This window comes from Sardina pilchardus, chromosome 9 (genome assembly GCF_963854185.1).
Source record: "Sardina pilchardus chromosome 9, fSarPil1.1, whole genome shotgun sequence".
NCBI classification, from domain to species: domain Eukaryota; kingdom Metazoa; phylum Chordata; class Actinopteri; order Clupeiformes; family Clupeidae; genus Sardina; species Sardina pilchardus.
The window spans coordinates 13,750,718-13,770,079 of record NC_085002.1 but is presented as its reverse complement, the minus strand read 5'-3'; the positions used below and the strand labels follow the sequence as shown (position 1 = coordinate 13,770,079).

Here is a 19,362-nt window from a genome sequence, read left to right as displayed (position 1 = left end):
CTCCTCCTCTCCTCTCCTCTCCTCTCCTCTCCTCTCTCTCCTCTCTGTTCCTCTCTGTTCCTCTCTGCTCCTCTCCTCTCTGCTCCTCTCCTCTCGTCTCCACACAGCTCCTCTCCTCGCCTCTCCTCTCCTCTCCTCTCCTCTCCTCTCCTCTCCTCTCCTCTCCGCTCCTCTCCTCTCCTCTCCTCTCCTCTCCTCTCCTCTCCTCTCCTCTCCTCTCCTCTCCTCTCCTCTCCTCTCCTCTCCTCTCCTCTCCTCTCTGTTCCTCTCTGCTCCTCTCCTCTCTGCTCCTCTCCTCTCGTCTCCACACAGCTCCTCTCCTCGCCTCTCCTCTCCTCTCCTCTCCCTCTCCTCTCCTCTCCTCTCCTCTCCTCTCCTCTCCTCTCCTCTCCTCTCCTCTCCTCTCCTCTCCTCTCCTCTCCTCTCCTCTCCTCTCCTCTCTGTTCCTCTCTGTTCCTCTCTGCTCCTCTCCTCTCTGCTCCTCTCCTCTCGTCTCCACACAGCTCCTCTCCTCGCCTCTCCTCTCCTCTCCTCTCCTCTCCTCTCCGCTCCCTCTCCTCAGGTGAAGGAGAGAGAGAGACTCCTCTCCGGGTGTGAGTCAGGCGCACCAGAGGCCTTTTTAGCGGGAAACAAACAGCATCTCTGAGCAGCTATTAATTAATTTGCATGTAGATGAACAACCCTCCCTAAATTTACAAAGGGATAATGAGCAGATATCTTGTAAGAGAACAATAAGCCGGCGCCAGCGGCGAGCTAATCTAATTAGCTCAAATGTTTATAGAGCATTTATTAACGTCTTATTATCTGGGCCGCGCCTGACGGCATCCGCTCCGCCGCCTCGACTGCGGCTTCTCGGGAGAAGAGCACCTGGCCTAAGGGATGGCAGAGCGCGGGTGGGGGTGGGCGCAGGGGGTACGGCGGGGTGGGGTGGGGTGGGGTGGGGGGGGGTGGCTGAGGGCGAAGACTGCCAAATGCCCAGCGCACAGACAACAAGGAGGATTTCATGGAGTGGGGAACAGGACACCGGAGATGTGCCACCAAGCCGTAAATACTTCAGCCTTTCCCCTCCAATGCATTTGCCTGCCCCCCTCCCTTCCTCTGGGCTCACACACACACACACACACACACACACACACACACACACACACACACGCTTGCTTGCTCACTGCTGAATACCAACACAGCCCAGGGTCTGTTTGTCTAGCACTGGGGATATAGCGGAATCTCAGCGCATTCCAGGGGCCAGGGAGAGAAGCTAGGGAGAGGGGAGGGATGTGGAGGAGTGTGTGTGTGTGTGTGTGTGTGTGTGTGTGTGTATGATGGATGGAGAGAGGGGACAGGGGGTGGAGAGAGAGGGACAGACAGAGGGGGCGTATATTTTCATTCCAAATATATCAACCATTCTTCATTCCGACTGAGGAGGCTTGGCCTTTTTCGAGAGCAAGCTCGCAGCGATATTCACATGTGAGGCAGTCAGCCAGAATCAGAAACAAAACACAAGCACGCACACACACACACACACACACACACACACACACACACGAAACAAACAGAAAATGGAAAATGAGGTGAGAGGGGGAAGGAGGGCCACAAGAAAGGGGTGGTTACACCAATCAGAGCAGAATCCCTGATCACCGAGGCCTCGGAGAGAAGCCGCCTGCCCACCCACGCAACGCCCTCCTCCTTCCTCCACCTCCACCCCCTCCACCCCCCCACCACCTCCAGCCCCACCACCTCCACCCCCCACCATCTCCAGCCCCACCACCTCCTCCACCTGCGTGAGCTGAAATGAATAGTGGCCAGGGCTCAGCTTGCCGAGACGCTGCCTGTGGCTGATCTCGTAGCTGCCCCACCACCACCACCACCACCACCTCCACCAGCACCGCAACCGCCGGCCTGGGCGCTCAATGTGACCTGCATGGTTAATTGGAGAGAGCCGCCACTGCTGCTACCTTATGCAACTCTAGGTCTCTCCATCACCTCCATCACCACCACCGCCACCACCTCTCCCTACCCCTCCCTACCCCTCCACCTCCTCGTCTGCCGCGGACACTTCCAGATGAAGCGCGCCTCCGGGGGTCAAAGACTAAAAAACGGGGGGGGGGGGGAGATTACTCAAAACAGCACAAAGTCATATTCAATTACCGGAGCGGGTTATTGGCTGTACAGTAAATTGCACAATTACGGCGGATTCCGTGGCAGATGTGCCGGTCCATTTGCAAACACTGGTGCGCCGGGGCCGGGGACTGTGCAGTCAGCAGTCCTGGGTCATTCTATTAGAGCGCGCTCGTGATGGGGCTGCCCTCCCGCTGTGATGCATACTTAAACCCCACGCGGACCCTTCACGGCGACGGCAGCGGCGGCGGCGGGAATAGGAGTGCTTAAGCCACGAATAAAGGGAGAAATTATAGGGGGAGAAGTAACCCCCACTGGCTTGGCTTCTTAATACGTCTCTGATTTCAACACGCCACTCACCTATGATCTGGTTAAATGGTCCGACATTGCTGGCACGTTTGTGTGTTCACGCGTTTTGTGCAATTGTGAGATGTGTGCCGAGTTGAGCTCAGCAATGAGAGCAGGGAACATGACTAGATGCATTGCTTGTACTTTGACCGTGGGGTGGGGGGGGGGGGTACATGGGGATGTGACATGCCTCTCACAAATAAAGAAAGACAGAGGGCAAGAATAGAGAAAAATACACAGCACAGAGCTGAGAGAGAGAGAGAGAGAGAGAGAGAGAGAGAATGACAGTAGAGACTGAGAAAAATACAGAGGTTAAAACTGACTCTGTGATGGAGAGAACTGCCGGCCAGGAGTGAGAGGTCCACCCACGGGCAGAATGAGAATGCACACACGCAGCACAGAGGCAGAGAGCAAAGGAGAAAGGTAATAACGAACAAAAACAAAACTCAATCAATCCAAGAACACGGTCATAAACAGCTCTCTCATTAATGTGGACCCCGCCAGGTCTCTTAGCTTTTGCCTCTCATTCTGCCATGCAGCCTGGATGCTGCCTCATTGCTCCACACCCCACCCCACACCACCCCACCCCACCCCTCTCCACCCACTCTGTGAGCATCCCGTTGTCTGGGCATTCAAAGCCTTCTTTCCCCTGACTCGGAGAATGGGGGAGTAATTACTCGGAGAAAGGAAAGTAAAGTGGGACATTAAGAATTCCGCTCTCAACTTCTATCCATCTTTCTCGTCAATGAACCTCGCACTTCACAATTAGCGACCTAATCAATGAAAAATGTGCCCGTCAAAAATATTTTAAATAACTGGAAAAGTTCTGCCTGCCTGTGTGTATGTGTGTGTGTGCGTGTGTGCCATGAGAAACTAGGGCAACATAAATCAAACAGTTAAGGTAAAAGATTAAAAAAAAAGAAAATGTATTAAATTGATCATTTTTGGTAAACATGACCTTTGTTCTTGGTTGAGAGAAAAACAAAAATGTTCCATTGCCATGAAGTGTACATTCAAAAGAAAGGCTGGCAACTGGAGAAGAAAAAATGGTGGGCAAGTCTGGCACTGAGAAGCACTGAGATGCACTGAGAAATGTTCCACTGCTAAGATCACTTACCGGAGAATCATTTCACTCTTAGCTCAACCTCACATCATTTGATTCAAAGTCCACGTCGCCAACAGGACTATATAAGCTGTGTGCAAAAATATCTTCCATTTCCATCTGCAGTCCTTTCTGAACAAAGTGCCTCTCAACAGGGTGAGCGCTGCCCTGTTCAACCATGGCCCCTCGTGCGAAATTGCCAATGTGGGCTGCTATGAAAGGGGCCGGATGGAACGTTCTCTATCTTTTAAATTAAGGCTCATCTTCCATTAAAACCAGCACTTCAGAGTCCACAAAGGCTTTAAAATGAATATCCAACGAAAGGGAACAGGGGCTAGCGTGTAATAATGCCAACGGGGGTAATTTTTCTCTGAGGTGGAATTCTAGAACTTTCCCTGAGTGAAGAGAACAAAAAAACTTGAAATGAACTTCTAAACTTACAGCACATACCCCCGGTTTGACAGATGGAAAAAAAAAGATATTGATCTTGAGAATCATGGCTTACAAAAACAGAAGGCAAAAAGAAACCTCAAAAGGCTCTCCCGTGATGAATAAGCCATGCCTGATATATTTTGGATATGGCAAATGATATGTTTCTTTTTTTTTTAATGTTGATAAGAGTATCACAGCAACTCCAATATGAGATGCTTCTTTTGTCCACACCCCACCCCCTTTACTTCAATTCAATCAGCTCATTCAAACGTGCTCCTTACAAAATTTCCGCACTTCTGAGCGAGGCGATCCGCCCCTGTAAATTAAATGACTTTTATTCAGAGATGCAATCATAGCAAACTCCTTTCAGGCCCGTCTGTGGAGTAAACCAATATTTTCCAGACATATGAATTAATCAATTATCATATCTATTTATTTCAGAGGGGGAGAGAGACGCTGACAGAACATCACAGCATCACTTAAACACGCTAGCTGCAGCAGCAGACCACAAAATGTGGCTTTGCTTTGATCCCAACACCTCAATATGGTGTCTGAAAAAAAAAACAGTTACATTTCAGTGGAGAGGTGAGAAGGAATGATACAGTATGAAAAAGAAACTGTCTTTTCTCCTGAAAGTCAGCACAACTAAGTACCACACCTTAATACGACTAAGAGTCCCTTGCTAGACACGGCCATCCCTCACCAGCCATCTTACATTTCTTTTCATCCCATTTAATTTCATTTCGTTTCAATTCCATTCTCCCCAATCCCACTACACAACAAAGTACAGTACCATTTCACATCAAAGTACATGAGGCAGCAAGCTTGTGGTGGGGCTTGGGTGTGGGGTGTGGTGTGGTGGGGGGTGGTATAGGAGGGGTGGGGGGGGGGGGGGGGGGGGGAGGGTGCAGGTGAGCTCTATTCATGGCATCTCAGTCTTCTGGCTGCCTTAATTAAAAGTGCCTTAAGGACAGAGCTTCAATCAAGTGCGAGCTACGCTGCTAGTGCAATACTGCTAATGAAGGACAACATCGGCAGGAGAAGCAGAATTAAAGGTGAGATTTAAAAAGACAACACACAGCCAAGGAGCACCTGCTCCGCATGCCTCTGTCTGCTAAAAACACCCACACCATTGTGTGACATCTAAGGCAGCAGAATAATTAGTATCGGCTTTGCCAAGATATATACACTGTGTGTATTAGGCTGCCATATAAATTACATTTTGGAAGTCATCAACCGAGGTGCTCATCACTATGTGTGTGTGTGTGTGTGTGTGTGTGTGTGTGTGTGTGCGTACACACACGCACACACACATGTATGTCCTGGCAAGGACATCTCTGCCGTTGATGATAACCGTAGTTAATATTTACTGTTGAACAAAAGCCGGAGGGGAGTAAACAGAGGAGAGCGTGAGAGAGGTAAACAGAGACAGTCAAATGTGGGAATGATCCCTGTAATCCCACAAACAAATGCCAAAGCCAGCCAGCTAACGGTGTGTGTGTGTGTGTGTGTGTGTGTGTCTCTTTGATTGTGTGTGCAGCTGTGTGTGTGTGTGTGTGTGTGTGAGAGAGAGAGACAACAGACAGAGCAGGCAGGAGAGTAAATGTGAGTGAGTGTGTACATAGACATGAAATGCCTCACACTCAACACAAAGCCAATGTCACATCAAACTCAAAGAGCTGGATGGGGGAGAAAAAAAATAAAACACACACTTCCAGCAAGAAACTTATTTAGCTTGTCTCCTTCCATTTTAGCATGCCAGACAGGCTGGAAAACTTCATCAAGCCAGAAGCCTTTTCACACACGAGTCTGTCAGCCAGGGCCTATTCTGCAGGCTGAAGCCACTCCATGGCTCTTTGTTTCCCTGTGTGTAGAGATGCAAAGTAGCTTCCTAATTAGCCTGCCTCACTCCCCGGTGCTCCCAGTCACTCAGTGCAGCAGCAGCAGCAGCAGCAGCAGCAGCAGAGCTCGGTGAGACCCTCTCGCCGCCGAGACCCAGCGGACGGACCGCACGGACCGCTCGTGCCGCCTGGGTCGTGCGGCAGATGTGTGACCTGTGAGGACGCATCTGGTGCAGGCCCAGCAGATTCTCTACCCAGCTCACCTCCACTGATGCAACACGCGCGCGCACGCACACACACGCGCGCGCACACACACACACACACACACACACACACACACACACACACACACACACACACACACACACACACACACACACACACACACACACACACACACACACACACACACACACACACACACACACACACACACACACACACACACACACACACACACACACACACACACACACACACACACACACACACACACACACACACACACACACACACACACCACAGCCTTCAATGGATGGTCTCTGTGACAAGCTCCCCTGGGGGCCAGGATGAGAAAGCTCTCTCTGGGGTGTATGTTTCGGGGTGGTGGTGGTGGTGGTGGTGGTGGGGGTGGGGAAAGCAGGTGGAGGAGGAAGAGGAAGAGGAGGAAGATGAAGCTGGCTGGTGGTGGAAACTGCAGAGGAAGCAGCTTTTTGTGTTTGCATGACCGGTTGCTCCGGAGGCACCAGGAGGTGTGTGGAGAGGGAGGAAGAGGAGGAGGAGGAGGGGGAGGAGGAAGAGAAGGAAGCTGCGGTAGGTGGGTAGGTACAGTAGGTAGATGGAGGCGGCAGCAGGAGCCGGGGGACGGGGGACTTTAGGGTAGCGGCTCCGCACATGATTAAAAATCAGCTGCACAGATGAAACGCTCACTAGTATGGCAGCACATTCACACACAGACTCTCACAGTGTGTGCGTGTGTGTGTGTGTGTGTGCATGTGTGTTTCTAGGGGGAGGGTACAGGTAGACACTAAGACACACAGGCATATATAATGCATACAAACACACACACACACACGCACACACACACGGCTAATTTATATGCACTCCAATGCATGTAAATGGTCATGCTTGCCCTCGGAGCCATCAAAGGAAATGCATACAACATGTTCAGATGAATAATTGACTGTAGAGGCTTATGAAACAGATAGAGTACATCACTAGAACGTGTCCTTTGACAAATGCACGGCTCTTTGATCCTGCACTGCTAGCCGGTCTATTTTAGCGATCCACCTTACTTGCACAAAGCTAACAGGAAGCAAATTGAATGGAGGGTTGTGACACAATGTACAGGCCTGTCTTGCTTTCGTGTGTTTCTAAAAACACACTGGCAAGACCACTTCACAAACATAGCCATACAATAACGAGTGATTTATGTAATCGAAAAGAAAACAGGAAAGAAAAGCAAAAAACCTTGTGGAGTAATACGTGACCCGCCACCCATCAATGCTACGGAAATGTCAGAGAGGCGTTAAAGGGCACGTAATACGCGGAAGACGCTTTGATATTTTTAACTGTATAGATCGCTAGCTCAATATGGAACTGATTGCATCACAGGCTTATATAAGATCGCCCATCATGAGGTGCCTACTACATGCCTGTTCAAAGAGGCCAGCATCATTACCCAAGATCGAGAGCACTACTTTTTCACCAGCCCCCACGCACTACTCACCACACACACACACACACACACACACACACACACACACACACACACACACACACTCCGAATCGCGAGCTTCTCGATGCAACGGTGGCGCACAATTACAACAGACACGCAGAGCCGGGAAATATTTAAATAACGGAAAATAAAGATCATTTATTGCCCGCGGCGCGGTAGCACAGTAAAAGATTAATGCGGCTCTTCAGCAAATATCGCTCAGAGGGACAACAGAAGTCACTTTTCCGGCACAGAAACATTCATAAAATAAAAAGGCCCAGAGAGTCCCCCAGGCGAGGCCTCACACAAGCAGGAAGGGGTGGGGGAGGAGGTGGTTTGGTGTGTGTGTGGGGGGGTTGAGGGGGACTTGCTGGACAGTGGAAAATGGGCATACAAGGCCTTGGGGGAGGGAGGGAGAGAGAGAGTTCTACCCAACATAATGCCATGTCTATGGGGGATATGAGCGCGGGGGGGGGGGGGGGGGAGTGGGTTTAGGATGGGGGGGGGGGACTGGACCAGTGTCAGGGGGGGTCTGGGTTCTGGGTTCTGGGTTCTGAGTAAGGTGCACTCACCTGAGTAGGCCCAGTAGGGCTCCTCGGCCGCCCTCCTGAGTCTGGCCGCGGCCACGGAGGCATCCTGCCCTCCCGGCGAGGACCCCAGCTGATCTGCTGCCAAGGCTGCACGGAGAGAGAGAGGGAGAGAGAGGTAGGGAGGGAGAGAGAGAGGGGGAGAGAAGAGGCAGAATGTCAGAGAGCTGGCTGAGAACTGCTCAGGGATGATGAGCTGCACACAGCCTGGTGTGTGTGTTTATCTGCATGTGTGCGTGTGTGTGAGAGAGAGTGTTTGTTCATGTCTGTGTGTGTGTGTGTGTATGTGTGTGTGTGTGTGTGTGTGTGTGTGTACATGGACCAAACGACACGGATGGTGGCACCGGTAGTCAATGATCTCTGGCTACATCGAGTCATTAAGCCCGAGAAAACACACACATGAAAAATAGAAACATTCCACAGAAGAAGCAAGCCAGGGGACAGATAGACTGCACGTGTTTGTGTGTGTGTGTGGTGTGTGTGTGGGTGTGTTTGTTTGTTTGTCTGTGTGTGTGTGTCGTGTGTGTGTATGTAAATGTACAGTATGCAAGGCAGAGAGAGAGAGAGAAAGAGAGAGAGACGGAGCGAGCGATGATGAGAAAACACATTAGCCGTGTGTTTATAGCCTGGCTGTTCTGGGCTTGGTTTCCACGGCCACCTGATTAAAAATACATGGCGGGCTAAATAAATAAGTGAGGCCTGACTGCACCGCGCCGCGCCGCGCCACACCGCTCGTCTCGGCCCGGGCCCTGAGTGGCAGACTAAATTGCTAAGTGCCGTGGCACGGGGCCGGCAGAGGCCACTGGCAGCTGGTCTGCAGCAGGAGAGTCCCAGGCTAGCAGCTGTGGCAGGGGCAGGGGCAGAGGCAGTGGCGACGGCTACGGGGCAACGACGGGCAGCCTGACGGGTTGACAGGAGGAGAGAGCAAAAGGCCTGAGAGAGGGGAGGGAGGAGAGGAGAGTGGTGTGTGTGTGTGTGTGTGTGGGAGGGGGGGGGGGGGGGGGGTCATGGGACACCCCCTGCTGAAATTTGTCAGATGCAATCACACCAGCCCAGCTCTGACTACAAGGGGCCTTTGGATAGTATTGCAGGAGAAAAAAAAGACAAACCAACTGTGTGTGTGTGTGTGTGTGTGTGTGTGTGTGTGTGTACACACAATGATGGGGGGGGGGGGGAGCATTTTCTTCTGCGCTGCTTTCTATCGGGCCGCCCAGCAAATGCAATTTGGCAGGACCTGGGGGTGACTGCCGCTTCCGATCGCATCCGCCCCCACCCCGAAAATGGCCACCCACGACTACGAGGAGGGAATGGGGTGAGGAACAGGTAAGATGGCGTAGGCCCTGACTGAGTCACACAGAGATGCTTCAGCAGCACGAATTCCCACCACTCCAACACACACACACACACACACACACACACACACACACACTCTCTGACAGCGCTTAGTAGTAACAAGGACACTTGGTCACACACGGACGTCCATCACAACATAATAACATTTGGAGCACTTGCTCATGAGGAGCTGGCCGGGTGGCTGGGTAAGTACATTTTGATGTAAACAATGGGTGACTTTTTGTTTCAATGACAAACTGATTTTCTTTGCCTTCTTTTAATTCTTGGGGATATGGGCCTGAGCACACCCATGAATGTCAATGAAGGGGCATTCTATGGCTTTCCTATGAATTACATTATCGATTCCCAATATTCTTTCAACAGAAAATGCAATTATGTAATGCCCCACCCTTGCACTAGCCAGCAGAGCCCCCTTGAAAGCCCCCCCACCACCATCCCCCAAACTCTCTCTCTCTCTCTCTCTCTCATCTCTCCCTCTCTCCTTCTCTCTGTCTCTAACGGCCTGTCTTGTGCTTGGCTCCTCAACTCAACTCCTGCCACAGCTGAGCAGCTTGTCCTGATGGCTCAGCTTGTCGTGGGGGGGCCCCGGTGCGGTGCGCTGCGCTGCGCTACGGAGCCGTGCCGGTCTGTTCTGGTGTCGGCGCCGTGCCGCGCTGCTCTGGAGTGGATCAGAGTCGAGATGAGCACATCTCACTCTCCAGCACGGGGGAGGACGGGTCATCGATCTCGTCTCGGCAGCTCGGCCAACATCCACCCCCCCACCCCTCTTCATCCGGTGGGTACCAAGGCCACAGCGGGCACAGGAGGTGGGGTAGGGAGGGGAGGGTGAGGGGCTGGGGTGGGCATCCTTATAGGTCTGCTGCCCGTTAAGGACCTGCTGGAGCCTCGACGTGAGCCAGAGGGTCAGCAGACGCCGGGCACGGCTGTGGCCCCGCACTCCCGCGGCCGAATATTAATTCCTTAAAGAGCGACAGCAGGGGAGAGGACGGCAGGAGGGACAAAAGACAGAGAGAGAGAGAGGGATGGAGGGGTGGAGTGAGGGAGGGAGGGAGGGAGGGAGGGAGGAGTGGATAGCAGCGGAGGAGAGGAGAGGGGCTTTGCCAGGCCCCCACAAGCACTGTCGCTGTATGATGGCCAGTCGTGGGTAGGGGGGAGAGGGGAGGCGGGGGGATAGGGGGCCTGTCCGTGCCAAGCCAGCGGGCTCTTACAGTGACCGTTTTTTGAGGCGCACGCTCGCTTGCTGCCTGGCAACGGCTCAGCTGGAGCGGGCCGAGAGGAAGGGGGGGGACGACAGAGGAGCAGTGTGGGGCGGGAGGAAGAGGAGGCAACGCTTGACTGGTGGAGCTGCACGCCATGAAGGCCAGCAAGATCTCATACCGGGCGTGGGGGGTGGGGTGGGGGGGCGTAGGGGAATAAAGAAATAAATGAAACCTTATCACAGTGGTGTGGGTCATACTGAAGACTTTTTGTAGTAAGAGCCTTTTTTTAATAAAAAAAGAAAGAAAGGCTAGCCTGTATTGCAATGACATTGTGGGTGCGTGTTAAGGGTAGGTTTTTTTTACAGATAGACACACCTGTACACTCATGTACACACACATAAAGGCATACACGTATCTAAAATACACACACAAAGATAAAGGGAGAGAGAGAGAGAGAGAGAGAGAGAGGGAGGAAGGGAGAGGGAGAGGGAGAGAGATCTAAAGCACACACTCCTTGATTGCTTGGTTTCTGCCGTATATGGGGCAGGCTAAAAACAAAATTGAGTTTGACACGGTCTAGCCCTCCATTAAGGGGTTCTGAGGAGAGACGCTACAGCTGAGAGACCCATTCCTCAGCAGCTGAGAGGGTTGGACGAGAGAGATATCGGGTTAGAGGGATGGACGGAGACAGAAAGAAATACAGAAAGAAAGAAAGCAAAAAAAAGAAAGAAACCATGAAAGCAAGCAAGCAAGCAAAATAGAGGAGAGTTGTCATACCGAGAGAAGGAGAGAAAAAGCATCAGAGAGAAAAGAGAGAGAGAGAGAGAGATGCTAGCACAGTAGTGAGCGTCTTCAGCCTTTACCTAGGATGACCTACAACCAGCAGCATGCCCAGCCAGTTGCCTGTTCTGCACAGCCACTACTTCGGCCGTCTCCCTAAACCCTGTCAAACTCAATCAGCCTCTCGGCAGCCCAATATGCACAAAGCACACTCACATACACACAGGAAAAACACACAAATACAAATAAAAAACACTAGCCATCTACACACAGTACACTACACACACACACACACACACACACACACACACGCAACACAAGTGCGCACACACACAGTTCACACACATCTCTGGGGCATGAACACACACCAAAGGCAAGGGGGAAAAAAAGAGTAAAAAAAAACGTCCTTTAGCTGAAATCCGCTGCAGCATTGTCTCATAAGGAAATCTTTAAAGCTCGTGGCATGAGTGGCCTCGCGATGCCAGGGCCGTCTCCCATGATCAAATCTCGGGCGCCAGAGGTTGCATCCCGCTCCGCCGCGGTAAATGAATTCCGACGTAATTGATTTAGATTCTCCTATTAGAGGCACGCCATTTTCTAAGAACGAGATGGCGAGGTGACATTTTTTTGTCAGGCTGTCTCTGTGGCAACAATGATAGGGAGGGAAAGGAGGCAATAGTGCTCAAGGGAAGGCAGCAATATAGAACTCTCTTTTTTTAGAGTGGAGAGATGTGTGTGTGTGAGAGTGTGTGGATGTGATTGTTGCACCCACATGCTTACACACTCACACACACACATACAAACGCTCACTGTTGAAGACAAAAACACACACACACACACACACACAGCCCCCCCCCCTCCACACATACACACACACACACTCTTGAAGACACACACACAGCCCCCCCCCCCCTCTTCCACACACTCTCACTCTTGAAGACACACACAGACACACACACACAGCCCACATGTTCAAACGTTGGCTAAAAAGAGAAGAGCGTATATACATGAGTCAGGCTCATGACTAATTTCCAGCGCAACAAAGAAGCCCCACTTTTCCTCCATACCTAGAGGGGGGCCTGGAGCTGTGCTTACACAAGACTGGTCAATAGGTGAAGATGCCAGAACAGCACAACCCGCTCCAAGCCTGCCCAGCTGCCAAAACTCAATAAAGCTAAAAATTTCAACAAACAAAACGAAAAGAAAAAAAAAATTGGCTGACCCCCATGGGCCAGCAGGAGACTGATTCATGTAAAAGTTCCTCTTAAATAAAACACCGGTGTTGGAGAAGGGAGAGGAGAGCGAGAGAGAGAGAGAGAGAGAGAGAGAGAGAGAGAGAGAGAGAGAGAGAGAGAGAGAGAGAGAGAGAGAGAGAGAGAGGGAGAGAGAGAGAGAGGAGAGAAAGAGAGAAATAGCGCATCAGAGAGAAGGGGAGAAAAGGAAGACAGAATGCAGGAACACAGTTTTTTTTTGTCATCCATCACTCTGTGCCATCTGTGGAAAGTGCCGCCTGTTTGCTTGCGCATAATTAAAATGCCTGACTGGTCTTGTCCTTGGCCCTCACCTTGAGTTTGGGTTTTAATGTCCTTATGTCTAATTTTTGGAGAGGGGTGGGAGGGGTGTGTGTGTGGGGGGGGGTGTTGAGACGGGGTGGTCGGCAGGCGCGGGCCCTCCAGAGGAGGTGGACGAGGGTGGCCAGCGAGCGCTAGCCTGATTCGAACATTAGCATTCCCCACCGCACTCTCCGCCAACTCCCCGCTGAAGGACACTTTACTGTCCACTGTGTGCATTTCACCGTGTGCACGGTGCCTCTCCCTCTCTTTTTCTCTCTCCTCCTCTCTTCCTCTCTCTCTCCTCTCTGTCTCTATCTCTCTATTCACTCTCTCTCTCCTCTCTGTCTTCTCTCCACTCTCTCTCACACACACACACACACAATCAAATGCTCACATAAACACATGCACGCTTATATACTCTCTCTCACCAGCTGAAGTGACATATGCTCAGTTTTTTTTCCCTTTTAATTATCATCGGTGCCATAATTCGTGGTCCAGCTCACATATAACACCGCTCGCATATGTCTCCGAGATATGAGCCACAAAACCCATGGCAACCACTGACCCGGTCCAAACTATGACATGCCGACTGCTTCATCATGTGGATAATTTATATAGTGGAGCAGGAGGAGGAGAGGAACTGAAAGGATGTGGGGAGACTCAAATAAAAAAGTCTGTGGATTTGAAGTTTAAAGGCTGAGAGAGTTTTAAAAGAGCATAACCGATTTGTCTTCACCAAATACCCTTCCTTGATCAGCAGTGATTAAAGCAGGACCATCTCTTGATTCGCTTCAGAAGCGCCCTGCGGTGCAGGGACGACGTGGCCAATGGAGGGGAGGGAGAGCGGGAGCGGACTAAACCCTGGTGTCCAGGGACGGGCCTCGGGCTTTATGGGTTTCTGAACACAGACTTGGGGTCGTACCCCCACCGAGCAGATTACCCCCTTGGACTAGGGCAGGGCACTAGGGCTTGGGGATTCTAACCAATCTGTCCCGTAGCGTGTAGTAAGCCTGTCTCAAGATAGATATAGTATGAGAAAATGTGAAATGTAAATACTGATTAAAGAAGTTTAAAAAAAAAAAAAAGAAATCACTGATATTTTCCAACATTTGGTACAAATTTCTATTGTGGGCTTAATGCTTAACTGCCTACGGTTGCAATCCAGCCGTCAATTTGGATTACTCATGCAACTATTGTTTGCAAAAGACTACAAAAATCACTGTGGCAAGGACAAATATCCCCCGTTTTATGATTTAGAACACAAAAGTAGGATTAAGGCTTTTTTTCCATGGTGCTTAAAATTGGGGGCCAAACAAAGTTTTCGAGGTGACCTTCTTAAGTGGGGGGAAAAAACGCCAACGGAGGGTAGAAGACGCACTCGGTCACCGGCGAGGCGCAAACACAGGAAGCAGTGAATGAGGCGTGTGTGTCATCCGCCGCTGGCGCATTATCCAAATGGATCGCAGGCATCGAGCAGCACATTCTCTCTCGGCCTCCAAAAGAGCACGTGCCTCGACAGAAAAAAAACGCCGTTCCGCAGCGCCTTCACCCTTTTCAGCATTGATCCGCTACAGACATTAGGCGATGCTATGGCGGAGGCAGCTGGACATTCAATGCAGGCTAATGCAAACGAATGGACGAGCCGGCGAGGACAAGGTTAGGTCACATGGGCCGAGTTAACGCTTCCTAGTGGAAACCGAAAAGGACCCATGATTGCTCCAATTAACGTTCCAACAGCGAGAGAGAGAGGGAGAGAGGGAGAGAGAGGGAGAGAGGAGAGAGAGGAGAGAGAGAGATAGTTCATTGTAACCACGGAACCCTTGAGAGCACTTATCCCACATGATCATTTTCTATATTCCGGGCTTAACATAGAGAAAAAGCCTTCTGTCAGTCCTTGCCCCTTGAATGGTCTGTCACTGTATGTAGAGAGAGAGAGAGAGAGAGAGAGAGAGAGAGAAGGAGGGAGGGAGAGAGATGTGCTGATCAGGGAGCAGAGAAGCAGCGTCCTCGGTGATCTTTAGTAATGTTCCAGCTGACTGCTGGAGTACGGATGGGTGATTTGTGGGTGTGCTTCCTATAAAAAAACCTGCATTCATCTCCTGCTTTCAGACAGGGGTGGGTGGGTGGGTGGGGGGAGCACTGTTCATGTGGGTGGTGGTGGTGGTGGGGGTGGTGGTGGGGGTGGGGGTGGATGGGAGCGGGGGGATGAAGAGGAATGGAAAGCAGGGCACTTTATTTTAGTAAAGCGAAGGCTTGAAGGTCAGTGCATATGAAACAATCCATAACAGATGTCACTTAGCAAAATCCAAGAGCAAGACAATAGACATCTGCTGCCACACTAGCCTGTCTGTACTGCATTCTGTGCAGCTGCAGCAAAAAAAACAAAACCAAACAAACATATAAATGGAGGAGAAGAGACGAGGGGGGGGGGGGACAAAGAAAATGATGAGTGTGTATTCAAATGCCTTCAGCTCTTAATGGCGCGTGCGATTCCTCCGGTGACATTTCAATATTCATATGGCGGACGGACCCACTCACTGCTGCTGCTGGCTAACGTGTAGCCTCGGTGGCCTGGAGAGCTCGGCCTCCTCTTTCCGAGTGATTAAAACTGTCCCCACCGTGCCACCGCTCCGTCCATCGTCCTCCACGCGTGCACAAACACACACACACACACACACACACACACACTTTGCCTAACGAGACAATAGCTCCATGAGCGGAGAGAGAGAGAGCGGCGAGTGGTCGGCGGTGACGGGCAGCCGAGGAGAGGTGCTCGTCGTGTCTCAACAGCGGCTCCCGTGGCTAAATGGCCATCTAAACGACTTCAAGGACGCGCGGCTGGAGGCTGCTGCATATATAAATGTGTGTGTGTGTGTGTGTGCGTGCGCGCGTGTGTGTGGAGGAGAGTCGAAGAGGACACGCAGCGCGGTGGCAGCGGCGGCCGAAGAAGACTGTGGGGCGGCGGGCAGCGGGCGGCAGCAGCAGTGGACGTTTATTAATTTGGGAGGCGCCAGGGCTGCTGACGCCATGCCTTGCACTGGGGCCTCCCAGCGCCGGGCGACACCGTTAGACATAATAACATAATTGGAAGTAATGATGGCTGCCCTTTAAGGAGGGTCTGAAGGGACCATTAGGGCCCAGGAAAAGGGAAGAGAGATGTGAGAGGAAAAAGTCCTTCTTTTTTTCCCCCCTCCCCGTGTCTTTCAGGGGGCGCCTCTGCCATGTCAAACCACACCACTGGCTATGGCCATCTGCTCTGCGCACCAATTATAATCTCTTTACGTCCTAAGTAGCCGGCCCCGCTCTCCCTTCTGCCCCCACTGTCTCTTGTCTGGCTCTTTTTCTCGCTCAACACACACTCGTACGGTCGCAGTTGTGCGCACGCTGAGACATGCACACAGGCATGCACACAGGCAGGCACGCACACACACACACACGCGCGCGCGCACGCACACACGCAAATACACACTTACTAATACACACTCGCACTCTGATGCACGGGGCGCACTTATTCACATTATTAGTGCACCCACTGCACCGCACCAATTTATCACACAAATTCGAATGGAGAGTTAACTAACATGATTGATCAGTTCTGGTGCAGATGGGGTCCCAAGTTGTTTAATCAACTCTCCTCTCTCTCTCTCTCTCCATCTATCGCTCACTCTCTTGGTTTCTCCACCTCCCCTTTCTCTCTCTCTCTCTCTCTCTCTCTCTCTCTGATTACCACAGTGATCTGATTTCGCTCCCAACGTATAGTCTGCTCCTAAAAACCGCCACGCCCGGCGCTCGGTGAGGGGGACGCAGTCGGAGCACAGCGGCAGTGGCGGCGGTGGAGGAGGAGGAGGAGGAGGAGGAGACGGTGGCTCAGAGGGAGGAAGGAAGGAAGGAAGGAAGCCAGCCACTGTGGAGGGAAAGTGAGGGCCACTTCCTGGAGCAGTGGCCTCCGCAGGGCCCCAGAGGAGGAGGAGGAGGAGGAGGAGGAGGAGGCCACTAGCTGCACCAGAGGAGGACGTGAACAGCCAGAGCTGAGCAGGGGAAGGAAAGGGGGCGAGAGGGGGGGGCAGATTGGGGTGGCGGAGGTGTGGAGTGGGGGGGTGATCCGGGAGCAGGACGACTGGGCCCTAGAAACGGAGGCCCCCACAGGAAAAGCCCGGCGGAGAGCGGCAGAGGAAGCCCGAAATAGCGAGCGGCTTCCCGCGCCGGCATTTGCATACAAAAGCTGGGCCCGTCAGTGTGCGCACGCTCCCCCGGGGTTAATGTGGAATGCCAGAGAGCTCCGCCGAGGCCGCCGGCTCCTGCTTACCGGGCTCGCTGCTGCCTTCATTACTGAAACCCAGCCACATGCACACACACTTACTCCCTCACACACACACACACACACACACACACACACACACACTCACAGTCATATGTACACAGCACCTGCAGTTAAATCTGTCTCACTAAACCCGCAAGCATGGCTATGTGATCTGATTACCTAATGAAAGAGAGAAAGAAAGGAAGAGAGAGAGAGAGAGAGAGAGAGAGAGAGAGAGAGAGAGAGAGAGAGAGAGAGAGAGAGATGGAGGGATGAAGTGGAGGAGAGGAATGTGTAGGAGGAGAGCTGATGATGGATGGACAGACAGGGGGAGGACTGGGCGCTGATGATCAACAGTCTGGGAGGGAAATGTGCTTGAATGAGGTTAGCGAATAAACACCACATGTCCCCTGCACCTCCATACATGCATGAAAACAGACACCAGGCACACAGGGTCTGGCATCTCATTAGAGCCTTCACAGAAGGGGGAAATGGACAGCTCACCACCATCAAACGGACGTGGGGGTGGGGGGGGGGGGGGGGTGCTGGACGCTGAGGAGCAGCGCGCAAAACACCTCAGTCTTTAGCCTCAATCTGTCTCTCAGCAATCACCTTCCTGGGAGTTTCAACGGCACCTATTTTAGGTTCCATTTCCTGCTTTTACCTCTCCAGCGCTGTGGAGGGAAATGAAAGCCACTTCTATTGGCAGGTCGCGTGTTCAGAGACACAAAAACGTTTCCAAAACGATCCAAATCTGTACCGAGGAGCTGTTTTTTAACTTCGCACTAGCATTACAAGCAACGAAGCGTAAATGTAATTTAACAAACATTATTAACAGTATCCACTAACACGGGCTAAATGAAACATCCTCAACTGATCATCGGTAATGTGAGACGCCTCAACACATCCTCCACACAGCTCCACTGAGAAGAATTGGGGAAAACACAAGGCCTTTCTGCAGCACGCCCACATTCAAGAAGGTGTTAATTACGACTGATAATACAGAAGCTCACAGTTTATATCTGTTAACTAAGCCATGAAATTATTCTCAATAAGGGACCCTCGGAGTAAAGTGAAGACGCACATAGCAGAAACACTGAAGTGGAATGAAACGTCAAAGTAAATATTTTTAGCTCCGCACCTTCCCTCTCCACCACAAAAGAAAACTCCAGTTCATCTCAGCGTTTCCTCAAGTAGCCTACTACAAGAAGAAATTCTGAGAGCTACATTACAAATGTTAGCCTAGCCACCGCTCCAGGTGCAAGATTGAGCTCTGCATACCAATGTCATCCGTCAAACCGTTCACCGGAATCAATACGGGAACCGACACTGTGCTCCGCAATGCAAAATATTTAACCTCCGGGGGTCAAGAGCAATTGAGCTCGGCAACACCACCAATATGCCTTTTAGATTCCAGAACACGCTGGAAATAATTGGAATTAGAGGAAGAGAAGCGGCAGCAGTAGGAGCAGCAGCCGACTGCTATCCCTGGTAACCTCTACACCCCTCCCTCTCCACACTGCCAAGCTGGCCCTCCTCCTCAATCGTCTGTGTGGTTATTAAGTGTCTGAGGCCTGTAAGGTCTTATAATTTGTTTCTGACAGAGTAAAGGCCCTCGTCTAAGAGCTCTTCAGCCCCGGCATGATCTCAGATTGGGTTTCCGTGAGAGAGAGCGAGGACCTTGATCGCTTTCACTCTCCTTTTCCACAGTTCAGGCTCAAAACATGGCTAACCTCATCGAGACATCACATTGAGACTATGATGTTACTTTGTTTTGGTGAGGTGATTGCGATGTTCATATTTCAATGGTATGTTTTTTCCCTTTTCAAAATGAAGGCTAGTTACACTTTGAGAGCAGAAAGTCACCGTTTAACATTGTATCCTCAGAAAGACTTTGATGAACACACACGCTCTAGGAGGGGATGTAAATATGTGTGGAGTGTGTGTGTGTGTGTGTGTGTGTGTGTGTGTGTGTGTGTGTGTTTGGGGGGGGGGGGGGTGGTCCTGTCGATCAGCTCTCATCTCATGGAGGCTG

The 19,362-nt window shown here is 51.5% G+C and overlaps 1 protein-coding gene across 1 annotated transcript in view; it reads right to left on the bottom strand.

Annotated features, from left to right (window-relative positions):
- ptprga (protein tyrosine phosphatase receptor type Ga) overlaps positions 1–19,362 on the bottom strand; it is a 182,130-nt gene that overhangs the window by 125,485 nt on the left and 37,283 nt on the right. Inside the window, exon 2 of the mRNA XM_062545872.1 lies at positions 8,128–8,232. Coding sequence (XP_062401856.1) covers positions 8,128–8,232 — 105 coding nt within the window. The remainder of the gene's footprint in view (positions 1–8,127; positions 8,233–19,362) is intronic.